This window comes from Rhododendron vialii, chromosome 7a, assembly GCF_030253575.1.
Source record: "Rhododendron vialii isolate Sample 1 chromosome 7a, ASM3025357v1".
NCBI lineage: Eukaryota > Viridiplantae > Streptophyta > Magnoliopsida > Ericales > Ericaceae > Rhododendron > Rhododendron vialii.
In genome coordinates this window covers 29954589-29981822 of record NC_080563.1, presented here as the reverse complement: position 1 = coordinate 29981822, position 27234 = coordinate 29954589, and the positions used below count along the sequence as shown (strand labels likewise).

Below are 27234 nucleotides of genomic sequence, written 5' to 3'. Positions count from 1 at the left end.
ACTAGAAGAAAGAAAAACAGAGGATCCACAAATACTGCCTGAATACATGACACAACAAAAAATTCATTCCACAACTGAAGGAAATTATCTCAAGGATCAAATATCTTCTTCCCTGATACTTTTAAGATAATTATATTGTCAAAACATGGTGCAAGCCCTATTCTTTAAGGCTGAAACAAATTGCATTCTTTCATTACCCCCCTGCCTTTTTAATTTTATAATCGTAATTCATAGTGCTTAATTTGTTATCGCAATAAATAAACTAATGATTTGATAGGATTCTCACAATTGTATATACTCGACTTGCGTCCCAACTTCTGGTGTGTATGAAGTTTCAAAACTTTGCACAGGGAGACTCCACAGTTTTTTTAGTACATGCAACTGAAATGAAATTTTCCGAATGATCTAAATTTCATCTCATTAAAAAAAAATTGGTTTCCTCTTGACGGTAGGAAAGTGGGGAAAAAGGGATTAGAACCAAAAATAAATAAAAAATAAGAGCACAAATGAAAGATTGACCTAAAGCATCAATCGACATTACTACCATTTTCCACCACCTTGTGCAACACTCCAGATATACAAATCCACAAGGCCTCTGGAACTTTGTGCGTAGAATGGATCACTAAGGCTGAAATGATGTCAAATGCAAATTTATGGACCTCCGGTTTCAATGCCATGCGGATAAGCATAGCTGTCCACATCTCCGGTGCCAAGTTTATTGCGTGCCGGAAAGATTTTAACCCATTAACCACCCTCATGAGCATTGCGTGTCCCTGGGAGGGGGAAAAAAAAAAAAAAAAAAGAAGTCCATTGGTTATCATGATTCTACTAATGCAACAAGTCAAAGAAAAAAAATTCGTCCATCTGCTTCATTCTTTGGGATCATTGCCTAATTCAGGGCACCCAATATGAACGCAAAGAATACTTCAGACAAAACACCAAAAAACATGACGAAGACTTCCACAGAGCTAGACCCAAAATGCGTAGTATGTCTCAGACGTCGTGAAATGGATCTCAGACAAGGCAGAGATCACAATTTTGAGAAGATTATATCGTTACTGATGCATCATAGATCGGGCTTGCCAAATAGTAAAATGGAGAAACAAAGCACGATAATGTAACAGCCATCAAAGAAGATCACTTAACGGCATAAAAAGAAGCCCTCATGATGACACATTTGTTTAATAGAACGGTACACACCATGAAATCGAGACATTTTCATAATATTTTTACTGCACATGACATGACCACACCATTAGTTGGGACTTTCTGCCTAGACTCTCAGCAATGTGAATTTTTTAACTGTGACTACCCCAACAGACAATTTGTATATTGCAATTCAGTCAAGTGAACTCAGGCGGACTATTAACTTCGAAACCTACGAACTTTTGTTGTATCTGAAGTACCTTTTATTTTTTAACTGCACCAAAGCAAACTTCTATAGTTATTCAAGCTAATCTTCGAGAGTGAGTTCTTTTTAGGTGAAATGAGCTCCACCCATGGTTTTAAAAAACGGCCGTTACGTAACGGAATTTGGGATGGCCGGTACGGTTACGGCGAGGTTATACGGTGTTACGGAAATTCACAGGTTTAATGGCCGTTACGCCTTTACGTAACAGGAATCGACAATGGCCATTACGGCCCGTTACACCCCGTTGCGCAGTTTCTACAGTCTTGAACCATTGGGTCTGAGAAGAAAGAGTAGCAGGATTCGAAAGAGAAAGAGAGAGAGCGAGATTGAGAGAGATAGCGAGAGAGAGAGGGGAGAGGGGAGAGGGAGACAGAGAGAGAGCAACATCGAGGGATCCGGATCCTCTCCACACACCCCTCTCCCCACATCTACCACAACTTTCTACCAAATGCTGCCAACACATTAATGAACTCATCCGACGGCCCAGATTAAGCCAAAAGCCCACGTTTTCACCCCCTAAACTACACGACACCGTTTCCAACATTTTCCCCAAACGGCAACTGACCTGCTCCTCCCCCCCACCCTCTCTCCCCAAACCCAAATACAGACTCCCTACTCCGGCAATTTTTTCCAGCCCAAACCCAAATACCAACTCAATCCCACTGAAATTGCCCTCCATTACCCGTACCAATCTCTCTCTGGTCCTTTGTTACTTTAGAAATTTCTGTAGAATGAATTCAAATCCATCTCCTATCTTTGAATAATTTCATGACTCTGAAACCATTTTCTTCAATTCCCCTGAAATGATTTCACTCCTCACAGTTTACTGTTGGAATACACAAGGTGTGAATAGTAGATAAAACCTTCTCTGTAAGAATACGGAGATTTAACCTTAAAAAATTTTGAAAAATCAAATCAGATTACAGTACAAGCAAAACCCTATTTTTTACCGGAACAAAAACAAATCAAATCACTTATAAAAAAAAATCAAATCAAATCAAACGGAGAGTGCAAGAGGTCAACATCCACCAGTGTCGAGATTCAAAGAAGCTTCATCAACGAGGTCAGTTTCACTCGCCTGATCACACGTGAGTAGTCGGAGTCCAGGCTAATCTCATCGGAGGGACTGAAATCACTGAGTTCGTATTTGGGTTTGGAGAGAGAGAGAGAGAGAGAAACGGTGCAGCAGCTGCCGTTTGGGGAAAATGTAGGAAACGGTGTCGTGTAGTTTAGGGGGTGAAAACGTGGGGCTTTGGCTTAATCTGGACCGTCGGATGAGTTCATTAATGTGTTGGCAGCATTTGGTAGAAAGCTGTGGTAGATGTGGGGAGAGGGATGTGTGGAGAGGATCCGGATAGAAGTTTTAAAAACTTTAGGTTCTCTGATACAGTATATATCTGGTTCTAACTTTACTCCTTGGTTGGGCACGTGGAGAGCAAGTGATCACTTGCTACTAAACAAATGAACGGTTGTGATTAAAATCAAATGGGAGAGCTGATTCTATTACTTTTTAGGTTGGGCCATCTATTCTTGAGCGGGGTAGTATTTCTTGGGCTCCATTCTTTTATTATATGGTTTGGATTTACGCCATCTTATTACTCCCCCCATCCCTATTTAATTGTCCACTACGATTTTGCGTGCATTTTTAACGACTTATATCTCTCAACGTATATTTTTTAAACTATGCAATATGGATCTTGTTTGATAGATCTCAATTTTTTCTATAAGACAATAATTTTAAAAACATAAAACATAATACACATCGAGAGATATAGTTGTTGAAAATGCACGCAAAACCGTAGTAGACAATTAAATAGGGACAGGAGTAGTAGTTAAATTGAATTAGAACTTATCAGTATTTATTGCCTCAAAACGCGACTTTTGATCCCATCTTAGTTACAAAACTACTTCTAAAAGTCAAATATTTGTAGGATATAGCTAAAAACATCATATTTTTTTCAAAAGTAAGGTTAGAATATGTGGTGGTTTTTATAGCATTTGCTAGTGCTTTAAAAAATTTCACAGTTGTGGTCTTCGATTCCCGTTACACATTGACCGATACTCCCGATACCCGTTACTCGCAACCGCAACTGTTACGCGACAGCGATTTAAAACCATGGCTCCACCACAAGATACACCTACTAGAATATACTGAATTGAGGCAAAAACGACTCCACCCTATTAGTACTGGGTCCCAAGTTGGAGTTTATGATTTCAAACAGCTAAGGGTTACTGTTGTTCTTGTAGTGCCCGCTAGAGAGAGAGAGAGAGAAAGAGAGAGAGGGGACAAACCTCGGGTTCTGATGTGTCTCTTGACTGAGCTTTGTCGTTGAAAATCCATTCAACAACCTCATCTTGAAGAAAAATATCGGCTGCTTTTATTATGTCCCGGGCAAGGAAAATGCGAACCCTCAAACCCTTGTCCGAGAGTATGAATTGAAAAACATCTTCGGTGGCAGAAACAACAGCACGCATATCAAAGGATTTCCATCCCAATGGATTCGACGATTTATCTTCAGGTTTCGTGGCTTCACTAGCTGACTCTGAAGCTTGTTCAGCTATTGCTGCTATCTGAAACGAAACAGAGGTGGTGTTTGTACATTATTCACGCCCATTATGAATATTTTGCTCAACCCTAAAACTTAAAGTGACATCAAGCAAACTTATATAGAGAAATAGTTATACAAGAAAAATCGACAAAATCATCTATTAAGATTCCAGAGAATCTGCCCAAAAGCATGTCAAGCGGGCCAATTTCTTGATGTGCAGGTGAGTAGGAGAGAAGGTGCCACAAAGACATTATATAGGCAATACACATAGGTTTAGTCGTCATCCGTTGCCTTAATATGGAACATCATGACCCGATTGTTTTGACTAGTCAAAGTGCTTCAACTCCGCTGCACCACAAAATATCACGAGCTTCTCAGTGATTCCTCTGAGAATGAATATTCCAATAGACACCCCTTACCTTTCAGGCAAAGTGAAATCAAGAACCAGCAGTTAATGTGTTCAACATAGAGGATATGAACAATCAGAAGCAACTTTCGGGTAAACAACGTACATTCAGAAGTTAATGAGTTCGCCAGATCCATGTGCATCACAAGAAGCAATGAAATAAAAGTTTCCAACTTTCTAACTGTATATTTTTCTTCTAGAAAAGTGTAATCCATTTTTTCATGGGGTCCGAGAACATAATTGGAGGAATTAAGGCTTGAAGTTTAGATCAAGCCAGTCACCTTAGCAAGGGATGTACCATTTCCTTACTGATCTCCGTGAGGTTTCAGAATCAAGCATATGGGACCCCTCATTGAGATAGGGTATGGACCTAACCTAACTTAATTCCACTTTTGACCGACTTGAACACGTAAATTGGCCACTTTACCCTTACAACTCATGAAATTTGGTATTTTGAACTTATACAGAGTAAGAAAATGAGAAAAATACACTCGTATTAGCAGCCAAGCAAAAACTGCTTATAAAATCAAAATACTCTCCAAAGAAGTTTGGTTGAAAATTAAGGTGCAAGTAACCTGCCTGTTGTAGTGAGTTCATGGCTAAGGCTCCATGCAAAACTTTTCAACTTTTAAGTCTGGTGAGGGCCAGCTAACAAATGAAGTAAAAATCACATACAAGTGATTCAGGCATAGGAAATGCTAAGTATTCAAAATAAACAAATAAATAAATAAGACATTAAATCTCAGTTGGAAAACAACTGACATAAATATGTTAAAAGGCCTCAAGCAGATGTACATATGTTGATTAGAGCGCATAAAACTAGATAGATAACATAGAGAAGAAAAGGTGAAAATAACCTACCAGCCGTTCTAACCGATTCCACCTTATAGAACCATCACTACGAATAATAAGTTCCATCAATATTCTCCTCATATCAGGAGTTGGGTCTGCCAAAAGTCTCCCAATGACAAAAGGATATGCACTCTCAACAACTTTAAAATCAGGATCCAAAGCCTTTGCGGTCCCTTCAAGGGATCCCAGTGCTCTTATCACCAGCGCATAGTCAGGCGGGAGGTAGAAGTTAAACTCATACATCACATCGTACAGTTGGTTCATTATGGCCTGAAAGAGAATATGATAAACTATTTAAGCTTTGTACTCTGATGGCACTATAAAGGACAAGCTTTGTGATATTTGATATGGAGGACAAATCAGGGGAATAAAAGACATCCATAGGCCTGGCAGAATATTATGCTAAAATTGACATTAACGAAATTTAAAGGTTGAAAATCCAATTTAAGCTGATCAAAGGACGTAGTGTAGAATCCAACTTGCTAGTTTAGTCACTTAAATGGAAATTACAGAAACATACTCCCTTGAAATGTGCACAAAGCTATGCTAAATTCAAAAGATATAAGTTCATCATTCTTGTTAATATCTCTTGCCTTGGCCCAGCTTAAGGCTAATATAAAATTCGTCTACTGTATACACACATGAACAAAAAGACAGAGACGTGATAATCCCCTTCTCTTCCCCCTTTCCCAATTCCTTTTGTAAATCAAAGCTCCGTAGAACTTTTGCAGAATAAATGAACTATACACACTCGTGAATGCCTACTTATCAAAAGAAATCAAGTCATTGCTTAGTTGCTTAGTTAAACTGTTGAAAACCAAAAAGCCAAAACTAGATGGAATCTAAATCACGTATCCACCCATTTTGAGCAGCTCCCTTTGTCCTTAATCAGTGTACAACCTCTCCATACTAGTTACTGAGAGCACGGAAAATATCAACAAATCAAGCACGAGCTGCCTACAAATTGTAATAGATCAACGAGTAAGTTGGTTCACAAAAATGGATCAATATATGCGGAAAAAGTTCAGTATGAGAGCATTTCTCATGTTAATGTTAGAGAACAGAAGTATAAGGGGCTAAAAGTCCAATGTTAAATTGTTACCTGTGCTCCGACATTTGGATGCTATCACCTTGGTTCAAACTTTGTTTGACCTTAGTTTCACATAACCAGTGGTTTATGTTACAAATACAATAATAAGGCATTAGTTACTAACCGGTTTTTATTCTTTACTTATTCTGAGGTATATATGTATTGCATGATGTACTGAATCACGAAACTTGGTTTCCAAAAAACTATACTAAAATTGGTCCACTGCCTAATTAGAGTCCTATGACTCCTAACTCATGGTCTAAGAAGCACGGATACGGGTACAAGCACTTGACCGAGAAAAACGGTTCTTGATAATAAGGAGACGGACACTTTGGGAACACATTGATACATTTTGTCCATATCGTTCTACATTCATATGAAATAAGAACAACTATGAAATTAGGTTAGAACACAAACAATATTAACATTGTTTACATATAGAAACAAAACTCATTATAAAAGTATTCATGAACCAAGCATTCATGGCAATTTTTGAACCCGACTGAACTTTTTCCAATCGTGCTCTGACCTTCTAATGTGTTGCTAATGTGTCCTCTTGTATCCAACTTAAAAAACTTACAAAAAAAAAAAAAGAGGACATGCATTGAGTAGCTGCGGACGCTTTTCTGGAGTATGTTTATGCTCCTTAGCCCAGAACAGTAGAGACAACGATTAGACTGATATCTGCCTCGACAAACAAGTGCTCACCTTCTTAGCTAACAAACCCACTAAGCTTTCTCTTCTTCAAGTTGCACTATATACGACTGAGTTAGCTGCATCAAGCTTGGATCCCACCCCCAACAGCAAACTTAAATATACACACTCCCTCTGCCCCAGAATTTTGGTTCCTTTCTGGGAATCCAACATCTTAAGGGGATATCATAATTACTTCTCCAAACATATGGATTTCCAAAATTACCCTTTAGCTATGTGGTGGTAAATTTTGAAATCCAATGCGTTTTTCCCTCCACTTTTTGAAATTGGAATAAGGGGAGGAAGGGAAAAATCAAAACGTTTCAATTTGTTCTTCTTGACTAGTCAAAATGGACAAGTAATATGGAAGCCCCCCAAAAGAACAAATGGACCAAAATTTTGGGGCAGAGGGAGTATAAAAATCAGCAAAAAGGGACCATCTCCATGATGAGCTTGCTGTTAGAAAACTAGAGGGTGTGAGGCTTCATAATTCATATTGAACAGGTGTTGGACATATCACTCATCCTACTCAGTATATATCCTTTCTTTTCTTCACCTACATAATTTCCCCTAGTTTATTGTTAGCAAAATTCAAGTAGGCAAACACATGATTACTTCAAATGGATGAAAGATCCAAGTCGCTGAAAGATACAATCGTGGAAGAACCTCCCAAATTTACTTCCCAAACTCATGTGCATTGCTGAAGCACAAGGCAGGGGGGGAAACATTATTTCTTCCCCCAAAGCCCAATAAGGTGCTTTTGAGTGTTTACTACACCAGTAAATATAACTTCAATTGTTACACTACAATATTGTGAAAAAATAGAAACTGTGAAGAATTTAAATGCCATTGGCACAACAAAAGACCAAAGAAAGCACCATAAGAAACCATTTAACAAGCAAATAATGCTGCGAACCTGGAAATCTTGAGATTGTCTGGACCCATCGCCAAAGGATGATTGCAAGGCTTCCGAAACTGCTTTTATGTCAACCCCCTCAGGAATAAATCCCAAGGAAAGAAAGTCATTTGCCAAACCCAGAGAGTCCCGATTAACAAAGTGCACTAGCTGAAAGAAACAAAAAGTCGTAACAGATGCAGAACTTCATATGGTTGCACTATGCAATAGAGGGGGGAGGGGGAAGAGAAAAAAGAAAAAGAAAGCCTCAAATGGTGTCCCAAGAGAGAAGACTACTGATTTTCTGGGCAAAAGTGCAGGTTTAAGTTAAAGTACAGCTACAAGTCAAGTAGTGCAGAGAAGAGTTTTCTTGTGGAATCTGAGGTAAGTGTATGACAGTACACGTCGATTGACAGAATTCAACTTCAGTACTTTCCCAAAATGAATTGCTGACTACTCTAGCTACAGTCCAACATACGACGCACCTTTAAGGAGGTTACACAATACTTAACAGCAGTAAAATCTACTGATTTTTTGCACTAAAAAGGCCCAAGGAGCTTTATGCATAGAGTAACATAGTGTTTTAAAGGGACCGAGGCATAATCTTGATGACCTCATTCTCTGTAAATGTAATGTGTAAAACAAACATATTTGAAAGTAGTAAATTTTGATAGTGATGGAGCTTTAGAGAAAATACCATACTTGGCGCGTATATTATTCTTTACTTGTTTATAATTAATGATTTAACCAAATTTGATTTAGTTTTGCTGGTTAAATGTAATTTGTGACTTGTGACAGAAGAAGTGTACATACTAACTGTGAAGCGAAGTCCCACATCGCCTAGGTACCAAAGTAATATGAAGTATATAAGCTTGAGGGCACACTCCCTTCAATAGCAAGCTTTTGGGATTGAGTTCTACCCAAGACCGTGTAACACCAACTTCTTGTCTCTAAAGTCAGTAACAGCAACATTGATAATGGGTAATTTCTCTGCAGAGAATGCTTTGCGAGTATTGTGCTTCCTCTTATTTTGTTTCCATGATGCAAGATGTTAATAAAGATAGAGCTACTCAGTCCTTACCCAAAGGACTTTTTCATGAAACATATGGAGGCTATAGCAACTGGTCACAAGAGGCACCAAGCCAAAATCATACTGAAAAAAAGTTGCATAAACAACAGAAACAGCAACACATCCAGACATTTAACTGTTTCCTCGGAAGAAGCAACACAAAATTAAAATAATTCCTACCACTTGAATAAGCCCAACACGGTAGTGGCGTGGAATGTCCCCCATCATTCCAAAGTCAAAATAAGCAAGCGATCCATCCGCAGTAGCAACAAGGTTTCCAGGATGAGGATCAGCATGGAAAAATCCCACCTCCAGCAGTTGCCTCAAAGAGCAGTGCATTCCCTGTTGTGCATTTTAAAATTAGTAAACAATGGAACAAAACTCGTAGAAAAATAATGAATATTTCTTACTAAGCGAAATAGTTTAAACCTGGTCAATAAGTTTCTTGCGGTCTAAAAAGGCCTCCTTCAATCTGAATTCATCTGTTAGTTTGATTCCATCAATCCATTCCATTGTGAGGACAGCCTTTCGGGTGAGGTTCCAATATATCTTCGGGACTTTAATACCATTCGCTTTAGTGTAGGTAACAGCATCACCTGCTGCACCTTTTGAGTTCTGATCGTTGCCTGTCAAAGGTAAAATTTCAACTATTAAACCTGTTGAAGCATCCAACTCAAAAACCAATTGGCAATGAGTGGAGAGGCCGCCTAGGCTCATATACTAGTTTTGGAGGAGATAATTAACCGATGTTGGACAATTTCCAACACTCCCCCTCACGTACGACCCCCAACTCGCACATAGAGAGGTCAACAAAAGATCCGGAACACGCGGATCGCAACGAAACAAAAGTGCAACTATGGCACAAACAAAGGGGAAAAGCCTCCAAAAACCTAGGTCTGATACCATGTTGAAGCATCCAACTCAAAACCAATTGGCAATGAGTGGAGAGACCGCCTAGGCTCATATAATAGTTTTGGAGGGGATAATTAACCGATGTGGGACGATTTCCAACAAAACCGACAAAATATTAAGTGCAAGACTCTGTGAAACAAAATTAACAGAAAGCAATGTAAATTCATGTACATGAGCATAGAATGTAACCCCAATATGTGCACAAGGGTTTGAAAAAGGGAAGACAGGAGGATAAAACACTTAAAATATTGACATGCTTGAAGGATCATCAACAGCTAAAGCTTCAGCAGTAAACTATAACAATGGGAAAAGACGAATGTCCACAATGATGCTTGTGAGGCAGTCTTATCCTCTAAATCTACTGCGGTAATTCTAAAATAAAAGATGGTTTCCATGGATTGATAAAAGAATTTCTAAACCATGACCATTGGAAAACGCAAGCAATTGATATTCAATACCACATGCTAACTAGAATAGTACTGGATTTTTAACTGACAAGCATGACAAAGTTCAGAAACAATTATAGAAGGGAACTTACTGGAGTAGCAAGCATAGATTGAAGCAAACCGCTCAGCATTGTGTCCCTCTAGGACATAATCAATTTCTTCAAACATGTGTCTCACCTATTCAGCCAAGTAAAACCTCATAGAATCAGCACTCACATACATAGACCACCTAATCCATGATATCATTTCTATAAAAGAAAAAACGTGACCGTAATTTGAATTGCAGTCACTAAAAACATCAAGAACCCAAATATATTAAGAACCCTCCTCTACAAGGCTCATTAATGATTGATTGTTCTCTATATCATCATATTATACAAACATGTTACAAAAAGATGCGGTGGAGAGCACAGGGAAGGGTGATTCTCACCTTTTCTATCAGGACAAACAACTCATTGCAGCATATTTCTCTCAATGGGGCCCCATACAGTTCTGGAAGGTCTGATGACATTTGACTTGTTCATCATACCAGCTTAGTTTTAACAATTTTGAGTGCTGCTTTGTTATTTAGCCGATGTTTCACTAAAATAGGTACAAACTACAAAGTTGACGAACAACACGGACTTGTTATTGCAAGAGTGGGGGCCTCAAAAAGCCTGCAGTGGTCAAAGAGAGGCTACAGGACTCCAAACAGAATGCTCAAGCAGCATGACTCCATTTTAAAAGCAAAAATTAACTCGATTGTTCTCCAAAGTCTGATTGCATAAAGGAACTCTTGGCACACGGGGAAATTAAAAAGGGCAGGCATTACCAATTGTATGGCAGAGTGGCTGTGATTACACATTTTAATGTTGATCATGAGACAGAATTTCAAACGGGTTGAGGTCAAAAGGCAACCTGGTAAAGGTTTTTTGCTGATTGAAGAAAAGTAGACTGGTCCAATTAAGAGAGAGGATATAGTTGAAGCCTTGAAGGTACAAATCATTTTGGCTGCATAATGTCATGTCATTGTTTTCCTCTCTGTTGGAAGGAGTATAGAAAGAAAAAGATAACTAACGAAGTGGCTCACACATTAACCAAATATAACTTGGATGATGACAGCCTGATATTCGGATGGGAGAATTACTAAGGTTGGTGAAGTCTATTGAAATATGATCTCATCTTTACCTGTATGCTGATAGGAATCTATTAAAAGTTAAAACTGCTTAAAAAAGTAGCTTAAATGTTTCCCAAATATGCCTTGAATGTTGACATTACCTTGACGATCAGATTGGACAAATCCCGAATACCCATCCAGCTTATTTTCAGCAAGCAAACCAAGTTACAGGTACAACCTTTCGGGTTCCACAACTAAATATATTCTTCTCTCTTTTCTCCTGATTTACTACTTCTCCACGTGGATCAATTTTCTTAAAACTGCTTTCAAAAGTAGCTTAAATGTTTCCCAAATATGTCTTGGATGTTGACATAACCTTGACGATCACATTGGACAAATCCCGAATACCCATCCAGCTTATTTTTTCAGCAAGCAAACCAAGTTACAGGTACAACCTTCAGGTTCCACAACTAAATATTTTCTTCTCTCTTTTCTCCTGATTTACTACTTCTCCACATGGATCAATTTTCAGTGAGTTATATCCTTTTATATGGTACTTGATTTTTGCAGTGTTCTAAAACAAGGAATTAATCGGCGATTAATCACCGATTAATAGCTGGCGAAGGCCTATCCGATTAGGTCCGAGTAACGATTAATCGCCAATTACTAATTTATACGCACCAATTAATCCGATTAATCGCTCGAAGGTGGCCGACCGCTCGACTAGCGCCGAGCGACTTTTAGAACATTGGATTTTTGGACCATGTTTAGGTTCACCTCTCTCTGTTTGCATTTGTTTCCCATTTGCATTTGCTTTCCCTTTTGAGGGATCATCACTCTATGCATGGATCATCATATCTCCACGCGCAAGACGGGGAGTTCACAGGGAGAAGGATAGCAATATACATAGTTGGGCCTATTCCTTAACAGCTTAAGCTTTTGGCGATTGGTGGCTTGACTATTGGTGACTTAAGTAGGGAAGGAAAGACTAGGATATAATGTTGTCGGATCCAACTCAAGCAATGTCAGTAAACAAATGAGTAGTTTCACTTTTCTTAAAGGCGTCTGAACCAATTTGATATGGAAGCAAACTAGATGCAAAAATCATGCAGTGTCAGCCCCTCCATTAAACTCATTTCAGGCAAAAATATCCAAGAGTAGTGAGTGATTTGGTTTGTCCTCATATATGAACTATGAGATAATGATTCATGACCGGATTAAAACTCCAGTAGCCTGAATGATAATAGACGGAGCACAACATCATGTTTACAATTACAAAAATTGCCATGATATTCAGAAGCTACAATACAGAAGGCCTACCATCTCATTCACAGCCACTAGCAGGTCCTTTCGAGCTTCAGCAAATCGCTTTAATTGGCCTCCTATCATATGGAATAACAAGGCATCCAGTGTCAATGAGAGTGCCATGCCCGGCCTCTGTACTTTAACAGCTACTAGCTCTCCTGAATGCAGGTGAGCTGAAAACTTGAAGCACATAAGAAAACATTTAGCTCGAGTGTACATCACATATATTGATTCCTCATTCATTCATCAATCATGGGAATCTACTAGATATATCATATATCTAAATAGAAGGAGTCAAATAGATGACTAAACCAGCACAAAATATAAAATCTACCATCCAAAAAAAAAAAAAAAACCAAAATTCTAACCTTTATACACCTGTCCTAAGGATGCCGCAGCAATTGGCTCGGGGCTGATGTCCGCAAATAATTTGGAAACAGGAACACCCAATTGGGATTCAATAGATTTAATGGCAACACGGGTTGGAAATGGGGGTATTTGATCCTGGCAAAGCCAGAGTACGCATAAAAATGAAAACACAAAAGGGGACCAGAATAACTCCTAATCGATGTCAATTGTCGAAGTACTGCACATAAAGTACTAAACATAAGGAAAGCTAGCATACCTGCAACTTAGCTAGTTCTTGACAATATACAGTAGGTAGTATATCTGGTCTTGTGCTCAGAGCTTGTCCAAGCTGTAAGAAAATATTACATTAAACAACTGAACTTCTTCCGAGTGCAACTCAAATAATAAACTAGCAATTCAATTTTTGTACCACTGATCAGTTAATTGGCCATCTCATATCTATCAATTACAACTTCCATCAATATAGAAGACCAAATTTAGCAAGACAACTTGGATTTAGATCTAGAAGTTGGTAACCCTGGCAGAGTCCTCCAAGCAATATTTATAGAAATTATAAGGCTGCGATTGTTATCAAACCTCCAAAAACGAACACAGGCAGATATTTTCACTCGGAAGAATGGTAGTACACCATTACCATACAGCAAGAATATATGCTATGAGGGGCTAACATGCCCTCTATGTTGAATAGACATAATTTTATGTTCAATGGGAGAAGGTAACTAATTATTTTCATTCCCATCCAAGCCTCTTTCCACAAATGGGATAGAGAAATATGTAAAACTATAGATCACATCCATGATAAATCTCAAATGCAGATATGTCCAGTATCCTTATAACCTTCCTATGTTGTTGAATTTTGTTTTTTTGTCAATCTATAGGAGAGATTATTACATCATGTGCGAATTACAAAGTACAAACCACTGGACACAGCATCAATTGTGTGAGAGTCCACGAAATAACCAAGCCCAACAACTCAACCAACACAATAAATAAGCCCATCAAAGGGACCACAATCCCTATGAGCCATCAATTGTGCGAGGGTAATTTTGTAATTTTAAAAGCTTGTACGGGGTAAAATATATATAGCTTCAAAAGTATTGAGCCAAAAGTGTAATACAAAACACGTGTATGTGTATGGGCTTACACCATCCGTCCATAATACATTCCATAGGAGTTCTAACCTAAATATTTAGTGGTTACAATGTGCGTTTTTGCATAACAAAAAAAATATTGTCATGCCCCCACCATGTCCGTGTTCATGTCCACATTTTTTGAGCATTGACGTGTCCTGTAACCGTGTCTGTGTCCACCGCCATGTCCGTGTCCGTATTCGTGTTACATTGAGTGAGACCATATAAAGAAGGCGAACTTGAACAGCAGAAAGCAGTGAAAGAGGGATGGAATTTGAGCCTAAGCTCTCATACCAACATTGATGCAGCACTTGGAGGGATGAAACGGGGGGAAGAAGGGTAAAACAAAAGGGAAGCCCTCACATAAGGCCCTAGCCATAATCTCAAGTTCATTAGTCAAGTCTGAATGATTCATCAAAAAAGCTCCTATGTATAGACCTAAAATCCTTGGACACGATAAAACTAGAATCCTATTTGCTGTGGGAAGCTCACTCCTGTCAAAAATTATCATAACTAAATATCTATCAAGATCATATCTTACTAAATATTGGGTATCATACAACATATATTTGTTAGACAATTTTTTTATTTTTTATTTTGATACAAACATTTTATTAAGGGAAAGGGAAAGGAGAATCCAACCAAAAGTTGGAATATAGGCAAATGGTAACAAAGCCCATAACACCCAAAGGCCAAAACGCCCAAATACAACAGTGAGGCCCAAACACACCCCAAAAGGGACAGCCCTAGAAAACAAGAGGCCTAAAAGCCCAGATTATACATCGTAGCCTAGCCCAAAGAAAACCCAAAACCCTAACCCTAAATAGGGTACATTTTCGCAACAAGCCTTCCGCCATGCCGCCACCACCTCTGACTGACCACCACCACACCGCCGACCACCCCATCCAGCCGACCACTGAGCACCATGCACCATCACCACTGCACAAAAAGGCCCGACTGGTGGGAACCCGAAACAACAGCCGCAAGCACTCAACCTTCATTGTTAGGCAAAAGATTGGACCACCCAACAGAAGATACCTACAGGAGGCTACGCCGGCCAAGCTCCAGTCCGCCGGATCTGCCTTGCCGCTAAGCAAAAGCACAGGAAGCCCAAGAACAATCTGGCCAGAAGATCCATCGGACCAGGAACACAGCTGAGAAGAGGAAAGCGACAAGAAGAAGAAAGATCATAAAACGAACCGCATACAAAGGAAGAAGGGTCGGAAAAAAGGAAGGGGAGGGAGAGAGACAGAAGAACCAAGAATCTTACATAGGCCGATCTCGTCACCATCTGAACCACCCCACCGATGATTGCAGAGAAATCGTCGATTCGACCCCCATAAACGATTTGGAGAAGCTCGGATGTCGAAACCAATAACTCCAGCTGCAACTTCCAGCACCGCTGCCATCAACCTCATTACTCGCCTATCAGTTTTGAGAATAAAGAAGGAAAATTGCCCAGGGGAGGAGGGGAGCCCTCCCCCCAACAGAGAGAGACAGAGAAGAGAGTTTTTGTTCTCTTTGTTCTTGTCCTTGTTAGACAAATTTTTATCGATGCATCAAACTTAGACCTTCAGTGCTTCACCTTCTGCATCAGAGATGCACACATACCACCCATCACATGCCAAACTTTCCAAGCCCAGCAATAATGCAGAAACTTAATGCCTTGTTCACTTCACTACTCTACTCAAAAAATATTTCTCAACTCAATTATTACTCTCGTTTCTCTCTCTTAACTTTTCAATCATTACTCTCATTTCTCACTCTATCTCTCCACTTTTTACCTCTCTCCAATCATTACTCTCATTTCTCTCTCAACTCATTTTTCAAAAACACTACTCAAATCACAAACCAAACAAAACATAAATGACTACGAACATCCGCCCATCATCCACAGAACCCCACCACCTAAAAGTCCAACACCTGAACTCAACAGCATTTCCGCAACCACTATCCTTCTCTTAAAGGAATGTAGACATGACATGTTACTACAACAGGCCTAAATATCCAGAGAGAAGCAGAGAGAAAATCACATAACTAGCATGTATCTGTACTTCACATTGATGCAAAAGAGGATTCAACTCTATAACTCCGGCATAATTTACAATAAATGTTAGACAAAGAAGTGATCCAGAAGACAAAACATGCATATGTGACTATAAACAGTCTGCAATGTACGGATGAGATGATAACGAATATAACATATGGTTGCGAATCTGTGAAAGGACATCCGAGAATGAAAAATGATAAATTTGCAGACTGAATAACAAAAAGCAACATTTCAGAGAGTATCAACTTACCTTAATATAAAAAGGCCCCAAACGGATTAAAGTCTCTCGAAACTGCAATGGGTTGCACAGAGTTATCATAAGATATAAGATTACATAACACATGTTTACTACTCTACTAGAAAAACAATAAGAAACAGTTATAGGCAGCATAACTATGATGGCTTCAAACAATACATATGCACAATACAATCTAATATTGCAACTAAACTATACAAGGCCCTGACCATCTCAAAGACCATTCATCCTTTTCCAGATCCCAAAATAAAACTCCATTTTACTATTCCTTCAAATTAATATGCCCCTCCAGCATTCCACAAACAATACGAACCATTGGATCCCAGTTTCAGAGAGAAGTGTTTAGGGTGTTAATTAACCCTAACACAAGAGAGAGCTTTTATTTATATTACTTAGTGACTTGTTACATAACTCCAACTATCCGATGTGGGACAAAGACTAACTATTCTAACACTCCCCCTCAAGCTGGAGAATAAATATCACAGAACCCCGCTTGTTACATAATAACTCTAAACGTGGTTTGAATAACGGTTTGGTGAAGATATCTGCCAACTGAGCTCCTGTAGATACAAAAGGGGTAGCCAACACGCCACTATCTATCTTCTCCCGAACAATATGACAATCTACTTCGATATGTTTGGTTCTCTCATGAAATACCGGATTCGAAGCGATATGTATTGCTGCCTGATTATCACAATACATAGGAATAGGTAACTGTACGCCAAATCCCAACTCCTTGAGCAAAGCTCTCAACCATACAATCTCGCACGTAGTATGAGCCATGGCACGATATTCTGCTTCAGCACTGGACTGAGCAACAACAGTTTGTTTCTTGCTCTTCCAGGTAACTAGATTTCCACCAACAAAAGTACAGTATCCAGTTGTTGACCTTCTATCAGATGGTGATCCTGCCCAATCAGCATCAGTAAAGGCTTCAACACGTAAATGACCATTTGAACGATAGAATAGACCACGTCCAGGATTAGCCTTGAGATACTTCACAACACGAAGACAAGCTTCCCAATGGGGAAGACGAGGGGCTGACATGAACTGACTTATCATACTGACAGCAAATGAGATATCAGGCCGTGTATTGGTAAGATAATTCAATTTGCCAACTAAGCGACGATAACGGTCAGGATGAGGAAATATCTCCCCCTGATCGACACACAGTTTGACGTTTGGATCCATAGGAGTCTCCACAGGTTTTGCTCCCAATAAACCAGTCTCTTCTAGAATATCTAGCGTATACTTTCTTTGGGATAGACTAATCCCTTCCTTGGATCTTGCTACCTCAATACCCAAGAAATATCGCAGCTTACCCAAATCTTTGGTGTGAAACTGACGTTGTAGAAAGTGTTTTAGCTCATCAATACCTTTCTGATCATCCCCAGTAATAATGATATCATCCACATACACAATCAACACTACTTTTCCCCGATCGGACTGAATAGAAAAGACAGAATGATCAGAATGAGAGCGACGCATACCAAACTGCAACACAGCATCACTGAACCTGCCAAACCAAGCTCGAGGTGACTGCTTAAGACCATAAAGAGCTTTGCGAAGGCGACACACCTGAGAACGCTCCCCCTGAGCAACAAACCCAGGAGGTTGCTCCATATACACCTCCTCAAGTAGATCACCATGGAGAAACGCATTCTTGAAATCCAACTGAAATAAGGGCCAACCAAGATTGGCAGCCATAGAAATAAGAACTCAAACAGAGGTAATTTTGGCCACCGGAGAGAAAGTCTCGGCATAATCAACTCCATATGTCTGAGTATAGCCTTTGGCCACAAGACGGGCCTTGTACCGTTCGACAGTGCCATCTGGATTATACTTAACTGTAAATACCCATCAACATCCAACGGTAGACTTCCCTGGTGGAAGAGGAACCAACTCCCAAGTGCCATTGTCATAAAGAGCAGACATCTCAGCCTCCATAGCTGTTCGCCACTCAGAAACAGATAAGGCCTCCTGAACAGTGTTAGGAACAAAAATGGACGAAACAGAAGTAGTAAAAGCACGAAGAGACGGAGACAGATGATTATAGGAAACAAACTGAGTAATAGGATGAGTAGTGCAAGACTGAATACCTTTGCGAAGGGCAATAGGAAGATCAGGTGATGGTGGAGATGGGAGTGGAGGTGGGGGTGGTGGTGAAGCGGGATCTGGGGACGGAGGAGGCGCGGTAGTAGGCATTGGTGGGGCTGTTAATCTTTTCCGTTGACGAACATATACCTGCAAGGGTGGCATAGGAGCAGGAGGAACATCTATAGGAATAACATACTCAGACTCGGAAAGGACATACTCAGACTCAGGGGTTCCCGAAAAAAAAGGCAATGACTCATTAAAGGTGACATTAGCACAAACAAAGTAACGACGAAGAGAGGGTGAGTAACACTAATACCCTTTCTGAGTACGGGAATACCCGAGAAAGATACACCGGATCGAGCGGGGATCAAGTTTGTCTCGGTCAGGATCTAATGCATGAACATAGCATGTGCAACCGAATACCCGAGGGGGTAATGAGTGGAGAGACCGACCTGAAAATAAAACCTCATGCGGTATTTGACCACCAAGAACAGTGGAGGGCATACGGTTAATCAAGTAACAAGCTGTAAAAACAGCATCACTCCAGTAAGACTTAGGGACCTGCATTTGGATTAACATGGCACGCATAACTTCAGATAAGTGTCGGATCTTGCGTTCGGCAACCCCATTTTGTTGTGGAGTCCGAGCACAAGAAGACTGGTGAATTATCCCATGATCATCAAAAAAAACGAGAAAGAGCATTATGAAAATATTCACGTGCATTATCGGAACGAAAAATACAAATGCAAGTATCAAACTAATTCTTTATTTCTGCATAAAATGACTTAAAGATAGAAGACAACTCTGATCTCGTTTTCATAAGATAAAGATATGTAACACGAGAAAAATCATCAACAAAAATAACATAATACTGAAAACCAGCTAAAATAGGAACATGAATAGGACCCCAAATATCCGAATGTACTAACTGAAAAGGACGTGACACACGACGCTCAACCCTAGGATAAAAAGACACTCGACGGTGTTTACTAAACTCACAGACTTCGCATTGCAAGTCCTTAACATGACTACATGATGGCACCAAACGCTTCAGATTTTTAAGTGAGGGATGACCCAGACGACAATGTTGTTGATAGGGAGAAACTGATGACTGAAGAGCAACCGATGCAAGACAGATGTCATTGGTAAAGTAATATAGTCCACCACGTTCAGTACCCCCACCAATCATCCTCCCCGTCTTTAGATTCCTGAAACACACAACCATGAGAAGAAAAAGTGATGGAGCAATTTAAAGATTTCGTAAGTTTACTAACAGACATAAGATTAAATGGAAAACGAGGAATATGAAAAACAGAGTCCAAAGTAAGGGATGGAGTAACAGAGATGGGACCCAAACCAGTAATTTCAGAAGTAGACCCATCAGCTAAGGTGACACGAGATGGTGGACTAACAGACCGACGACTGAAAAAAATAGTAGATGTACCAGTCATATGATCTGAAGCACCAAAATCGATAACCCAAGGGGTGGAAGAATGAGAAGAGGCAACACAAGCAACGGAGGGACTGGTCTGAGCAAGTGTAGCAGTAGAGGATAAAGTCTGATGAGACACAAGTCGCTGATACTCTTCTGCAGAAATAGTCACCACAGAGTCGGTAGGGTGAGGAAATGGTTCAGCATCCTCAAAAATAGCAGCCTGATGAGCCTGAGGGAACCCATGAAGATCATAGCATGTGTCCACGGTGTGATTGGTTCCCCCACAATGAGTACATGATCGGGCATCACGGCCACGACCACGATTACCTCTTCCTGACATGCGACCACCAAAAGCACGACCAAAACCACCAATACCAGAACCACGATTACCCACACTAGAATCACGTCCACCAAAACCACGGCCAGAACCACGTCCACTAAATCCAAAGTCACGACCACGACTATTAAAACCAGACTCACGGCCGCGTCCACGACCACGGCTAAATGAAGTACCAGAAACAACAGAAGTCAATGCTGAACGATCAAGAGGTGGCGCAGATACAGATACAGAAGACTGACGAATGCGACTAAATACCTCGCTAAGAGAAGGAAGATCGCGAGACCCCAACAGATGATTACGGACAGGACCATATGTGGATGATGCACCAGATATAAACCGAGCAACCTGCATACGCTCACGCTGGCGCCGCATGACCTGAACATCAGAGGAAATCAGCTCACATATATTAAGCTCCTCACAGATACCACAAAACTTAGAATAATAAGCCTCCAAAGTTAAGCCACCCTGTGAGATAGAAAAGAAGGACTGATGAAGATCATATGTGTGACAGAGATTGTTAACACCAGAATACATCTCCTGAGCTTGTGTCCATACTTGTTTGGCCGTAGGTAAGAAAACCAGCGTGCTAGCAATATGTTCTTCCATACTATTCCATAAATCAGACCAAATATTAGCATCCTCAGATACCCATGTCTCATATGTAGTAGCAGTCGCAGCAGGTGGATCATCTGTCAAATAATGATAACGTTTCTGACCTACATAATAAACCTCGACGGCTATAGCCCAAACAGCATAATTCTTACCATTCAAAGGGGTGGAGGTAATGGACAACCTTTCACGAAACCGAGAAGAGCTAGCCAAATGATCAGTACCAACAGAATTAGAAGGGGACTCAGACTTCTTTTCAGACATTATACTGAACAATAAAGTGACAACAACCAATAGGAATCAACTATTGTAACTGAGTAAACCACCGCCACCTACTAAATACCAACCAACAGTCAACCCAACATCAACATCCACTGACCAAAGTTTTAACAACAGAACATAAGAGTTCGTAAGAGTTTTGAGGACCACCAAAGTCGTAAGTTTACTGTTCAGAGGCCCATTACCTTATAAGCCAGAAGTACCACTGAATACCACATACCACTTAATATCACCACTGAATACCACTGATGCGTGTACATGATGCATCAACGAACCAGATTACAGCCTCGGCAAGGCTCAGGAGTACCAACAGGTCCTGGGTAAGTTCCGACAGGTTCAGACGAGGGTCGCCGGAGTCAGGCGAGGGTCGCCGGAGGTGTGCCGGAGGCTGGCGAGGGTCACAGAGGCTGGGCGAGGGCTGGATCTGAGGTTTTGAGGTCTGTCGGAACGAGGTAAGGGGTTTGAGGTTCAGGCGAGGGTCATAGGGGTGCAGACAAGCGTTGCCGGAGGTACGCCGGAGGCTGGCGAGGGTCGCCGGAGGGGTGCTGGTGGCTGGCGAGGGTTACGGTGGCTGGGTTATGGCTGGATCTGAGTCTGGATTTGAGTTTTTGGCTGAAATATGGTGGATTGGATTTCTGGGCTACTGTTCACAGTCGTGACACTGTTCACGACGGCTACAGTAGTCGATTTTCTGGGCTAGGGTTAGAATCTATGGTGGGTTAGGATTCCGCTCTGATACCATGTTGTTTAGAGAATGAGAGAGAAGTGTTTAGGGTGTTAATTAACCCTAACACAAGAGAGAGCTTTTATTTATATTACTTAGTGACTTGTTACATAACTCCAACTATCCGATGTGGGACAAAGACTAACTATTCTAACAATTTGTATAGTTAAATATCCAAGAGGACGTATCTTAGAATTACAGAAAACTTTTCTGTGAAATTAGAAAGAAAAAAAAAGTGTCAATTCCTAAAAAGAAGATGTTAACTCTCTTTTTTATCAGCAAAAGTAACATTTTATTAAGGGAAAATGGGGAGGGGAATCCAACAAAAAGTTGGACGATACAGCCAATTGGGACAAGCCCAAACACACCAAACGGGCATAGCCCTAAACACCAGTGGGCCTGGAAGGTGTTAGCTTTACAAATAGTATGATTGACCACCCAATCTCAAGCTCCATCCAACAAACAATGCTCCACAAATTGGCCATCAAAACCTACTTTTGCATATGGACTAGGAGTTAAGACACTAATGAAATTATCACTTGTACCAATTATCACACAGAAATTATCACCAACAAACTTAGATCTAGAAACTTCTAAACATCCCCAAGATATACATTCGAAGATATCAAGTAACAACCATAAAGAAGACATATTTTAGAATCTATATTATGATAACCAAGCAACTAGCTACCAGCTGTTATCTAGTTTATTTCAACCTTTCACATCAACTTCCCTAAATCATAACTGCAGTGAAAGTGTGAACTGGACAAAGTCAAAATTCCTTTTAAGTTAATCCTTTTATCATTTCCCAGCTCACCTCTTATATTTATGTATCCCTCAATAACCAATGTACTTAAGTCATCTTGCATCCATGGCAATCACTTAGTCTTACTTATGTGCAAGATTAGGTGAGCTGTTAGGTTGTCAAAAGATAACTAATTATATCAACCTGAGTCAACTCCAAAAAATATTAACCTAAGTCCACTGGATTTGGGTGGTCACCAATCATGTGAGCCTTTCAGGCTCACTCTAGTAAGTTGATGTGATGCTTCGAACGCGGTGTCACACCCTAATTGCATCTTGTAATCTTGCACGTTAAGGATGGCTTGGTACCGAACCAAATATGCTCCATGATAGCTTCTGTGTGACATGAATCAAAAGGAATTTGGTATGTGAGATGCCAATCGCAACGAGGGGCTTATCTAAGGCAAATTGCTGACATACAAGACAGCCAGGAACTAAGCAATTAAAAGTTTCAAACTTAAAACAGAAAAAAAATATAACAATAATAATAATAATAAGTAAATCAATCGCTCAATCACAAATAAAATATCCATGCACAATCAAATTGTATTTTCAACCAAGTATGCAATAAATACATGGATAAGGATAAATTGACCTAATAACAATTTCAGATCAATAAATTCAAGTGTACAAATGCAAGCAGATGAAAATAGTATTTCTTAGTTATTCGTCTATATTCCGATATCTACTACCAAAATCTCTCGCCAGATTCCAATTCACCTGCACAAGGAGGGTTTTCACTAGGTTTCACCTTGAAGCTCCTGCATAATGGGTCTCCAATATTCAAGTCACATTCAATTTCAATGGCATTTAAATATGCGAGGAGCCCAATTTTCCATGCTTAGAAAATTGGCCATTCAAAATGAATGTACACACATCCCCTGATGCAAGAAAGGAATTGTGAGGGTTGCTGCTCAAACATAGACAAGGCAGCACATTACATTAAAAAAAATGGGGTTCACAGTAGGGTACGCTAGCTAGGAACCCAAAAACATGCTACTCTTTTCTCTACACAAAAGGGAAGGAGGGGGTGACAAGCAACAGAAAACCCTACCTGGAAGTGACCATAGTAGCCCTTACCTGCTAAGGAGCCACATCAGGGAACACAGGAAATCCAGAGGCACTCTCTCAAACTCGGCTTGAGTCGTATCCTAGCCCAGCCCCTACAGAATAGCGGTAAGAGGCCAGTGGTCATAACTCATAATAATGATGAGTTTCCAACCAATGTCACCCTGACCATCAAAGCACATGAGAGACAACCTTATCAATTGGCCCCCGCGGGAATACGACAGTGGTTGTCTATTCTAATAGGAGCAAGGTTTGTCTAAATCCTGGGTAGGTTAGGGTCAATATGGGGATAGGCAATCACACACCATCCCCACCCCAATGGCGCGCATGAGAGACAACCTTATCAATTGGCCCCCGCGGGCCCCCGCGGGAATACAACAGGGGTTGTCTATTCTAATAGGAGCAAGGTTTGTCTAAATCCTGGGTAGGTTAGGGTCAATATGGGGATAGGCAATCACACACCATCCCCACCCCAATGGCGCACCAACAGCTTTTCCCTCCGAAGGTATGGTTTTCACTTTTCACAATATCAACCTTCTAATGACTAAGGTTATGTTTGGTTTGATAGAATGGGAAGCAGAATGGAATGGTTATTCTTGTAGAATGTCTATTCCGATGTTTGGTTCACTAAAAATTGAAGGAATAGCCATTCCACATGGAATTACTATTCATTTGAATAAAGAAATAGCTATTCCATTTGATAAGTAAAGAATTACAATTCCATTCCACCATCCCTATTTAGATTGTTAATGTCACATCACTCAGATTTTTACTTATTACCACTCCAAATTTTACTATTTCCACTCCCAATATTACTATTGCCACTCCAAATTCCATTCCATTGAGATGTGATTCTAGCATACCAAACACAGAAATTGGAATGTGGATTCCATTCTTGCTATTGATTCCTAGCCACAACCAAACATGGGAATGTGAATGATTATTCCATACTCAATTCCTCCAATTCCATTCTATTCTTAGTTCCATACCAATTTACATTCCATTCCATCCAACCAAATGCAACATAAGAGTCTAAGACTACATCCCTTTTGAGCATGTTATATGAACGAGGATTAAGGCCGTGAAGAGGAGGAACAATACCTACATTCTAGAGACACGTATCATCATAATCAAAGAGAAATAATTGAGCCACAACCTTGCTGAAGCTGAAATGTTAACAAACGTGAGTTTTCCCTGTCAGATAATAAGATGTTGAGCCAATGACACAAACAAGTTGAACATCTTTGTTTTCCAAGTTTATGCATGTTATACAAATTTGGTAAATTTGTACTTGTGCTCCAAGAAATGTTCCATGAATGCATTCTGAAGTTCCCTGGATAATTATGGCGGTCTACGAACTGGTTAACTGATTCTTCTAAAAACTAAGAATCAAGATATATAAGTATGGAGTACGAAAGGACCAACGGAGCAAAACAACGCAAAAGAGAGACGGAGACAGAGATGAAAGAGGAAAGAAGTAAGAAAAAAGCAACAAAGAAAATTGTGTATAGATTACCTTAACTGACCGCTTTTTCATGTCATGAACAAAAAATTGCCAAACGGCTAGCTTCAACACATGGAACGAAATAATTGCACCTCTATAAAAAGCCAAGAATGGACCAAATCGTAAGAACATGGAAACATTTTTGGAGCTGTAAGTTCCAAGTGCATGACCAAATTCACTTTCTAGAGATTCCTTTCTCAACTTAGCATACTCCGCAGATGGCCGTTCACCATGTACGCTTGTGAAGCCCGTAGAAAACCTTAACCAAAAGCAGGAATTAAGTTAAAGCAAAAACCATGAAAGGATATGTACAAGGAGTTCACTGAATTCAAAGGAATTGCTCTTTTTAACAAATTTGCCAGAAGAAATCCATATTCAAAGTACGAATGCAGATGGTGCTTGTTACGTTTCCAAAGTATAACCGCAGAAAGCAGCAATCTCCATAACCATTCACTTACGATCTGTGCAACAAGTATAATGGAATAAATCTATCATTTTTCCATCTTCCGATTTCTGAACTAATTGGGCCCCTCACTGCTAAACATCTCCGCAGAGTAGTCTCAACTGCACTGTCAACTTGTGAAGCTGCAAGAAAAGCCCTAAAGGAAGTTAGGATCTACATAGAACAGAGCAGACAGAACATGACAAGACAGCACTGACACAGCTAATCATTAAATTACAGAACAAAACATGTAAAGACAGGCATTAACCTAGCAATCCAAACGAATTCATTCATAGAAGACAAACGCGAATAGAATTTTGGAGTTTTATCAATATATATGATACCTTCCAAATCCAAAACATTTTACGAAGAAGAGTACCTCTAGCAAGAACCGCAGAACCGAGCCGTTTGACACCGGAGAGGACATTCCTCATGGGGAGAGATTTGGAGAGGAGAAGGGCTTCAAGCTTCATGAACAACACGTCGAATGCGGCTTGCGAGGCTGCATTTGGTTCTGACTCACCTGGCGTCGACGCGGAGCAAGTGTGCGATGGAATGCTCAAGAGAGAGAGAGAGAGAGAGAGAGAGAGAGCGGCAATGAGTTTTGCTGGGGCATGAAGAAAGCGGGATCGCTGGAGGGCAGACACGTTCCCGTTTACCTGGCGGCTTAAGGGACACTCGAGAAGTGTTGGGGGCCATGGCAATTTCGTTGGGCTCTCCTATCATTCCTCAAATATTTTTGGGAAAATTTCAAAAAAGCCCCTGAACTTTCTGACAACTTGCAAAAAAACACTTAAACTTTCATTATTAACAAAAAAACACCTAAACTTAGCATTCCGTTAGCAATTAAACCCCTGCCGTCCAATTCCGTCAATTTTTAACGGATGGAGCTAACGGAAGGCGTTAACTTTTTTTTTTTTTTTTACTTTTTACATTCAAAAATTACTTTTAACTCTTTCTTTTTTTTATTGGTAAATAAATATGCAATAAAGTTTTTTTTTTTCTTACTATTTATCAAAAATTACTTTAACTATATTTTTTACTATTTACAAAAATAACTTTAACCACCATCTTTTTTGTTACTCTCAAATTTTACCTTTCCCTTTCTCTCTCTCTCTCTCTCTCCCTCTTTTTTTTTTAAAACTTTAACCCCACTCCACCAATCAACTGCCAAAGCTCTAGCTCTAATTTTAGAAATTCGAAATTACTCTTTTTTTTAGCATTCTTGTTTTTTATATTTTTTACTTCCAAAATTACTTTTAACTCTTTATTTTTAGTAGTAAATAAATATGAAATAAAGTTTTTGTTCTTACTATTTATCAAAAATTACTTTAACTCTAATCTTTACTATTTTTAATAATAACTTTAACCCATTTTTACAATTTATTTATGACTAAAAAAAA

At 39.8% G+C, this 27234-nt stretch overlaps 1 protein-coding gene across 2 annotated transcripts; it reads right to left on the bottom strand.

The window, feature by feature from the left end:
- Nucleotides 1-392: 392 nt before the first annotated feature.
- On the bottom strand, nucleotides 393-26523 carry LOC131332206 (uncharacterized). Of its 2 annotated transcripts, XM_058366285.1 has the most exons (14): nucleotides 26211-26523; nucleotides 25848-25974; nucleotides 25402-25648; nucleotides 16524-16565; nucleotides 13350-13421; nucleotides 13093-13228; nucleotides 12740-12897; nucleotides 10416-10500; nucleotides 9395-9591; nucleotides 9146-9307; nucleotides 7918-8067; nucleotides 5228-5488; nucleotides 3704-3982; nucleotides 393-773 (listed from the first exon to the last, which is right to left on the bottom strand). In XM_058366285.1, the coding sequence occupies exons 1-14, from the start codon at nucleotides 26302-26304 to the stop codon at nucleotides 528-530; spliced, it is 2256 nt and encodes a 751-aa protein (XP_058222268.1). In that variant the 5' UTR covers nucleotides 26305-26523; the 3' UTR covers nucleotides 393-527. The 2 variants fall into 2 exon arrangements, with proteins under 2 accessions (XP_058222268.1, XP_058222269.1); XM_058366286.1 differs by lacking the exon at nucleotides 3704-3982.
- Nucleotides 26524-27234: the final 711 nt, after the last annotated feature.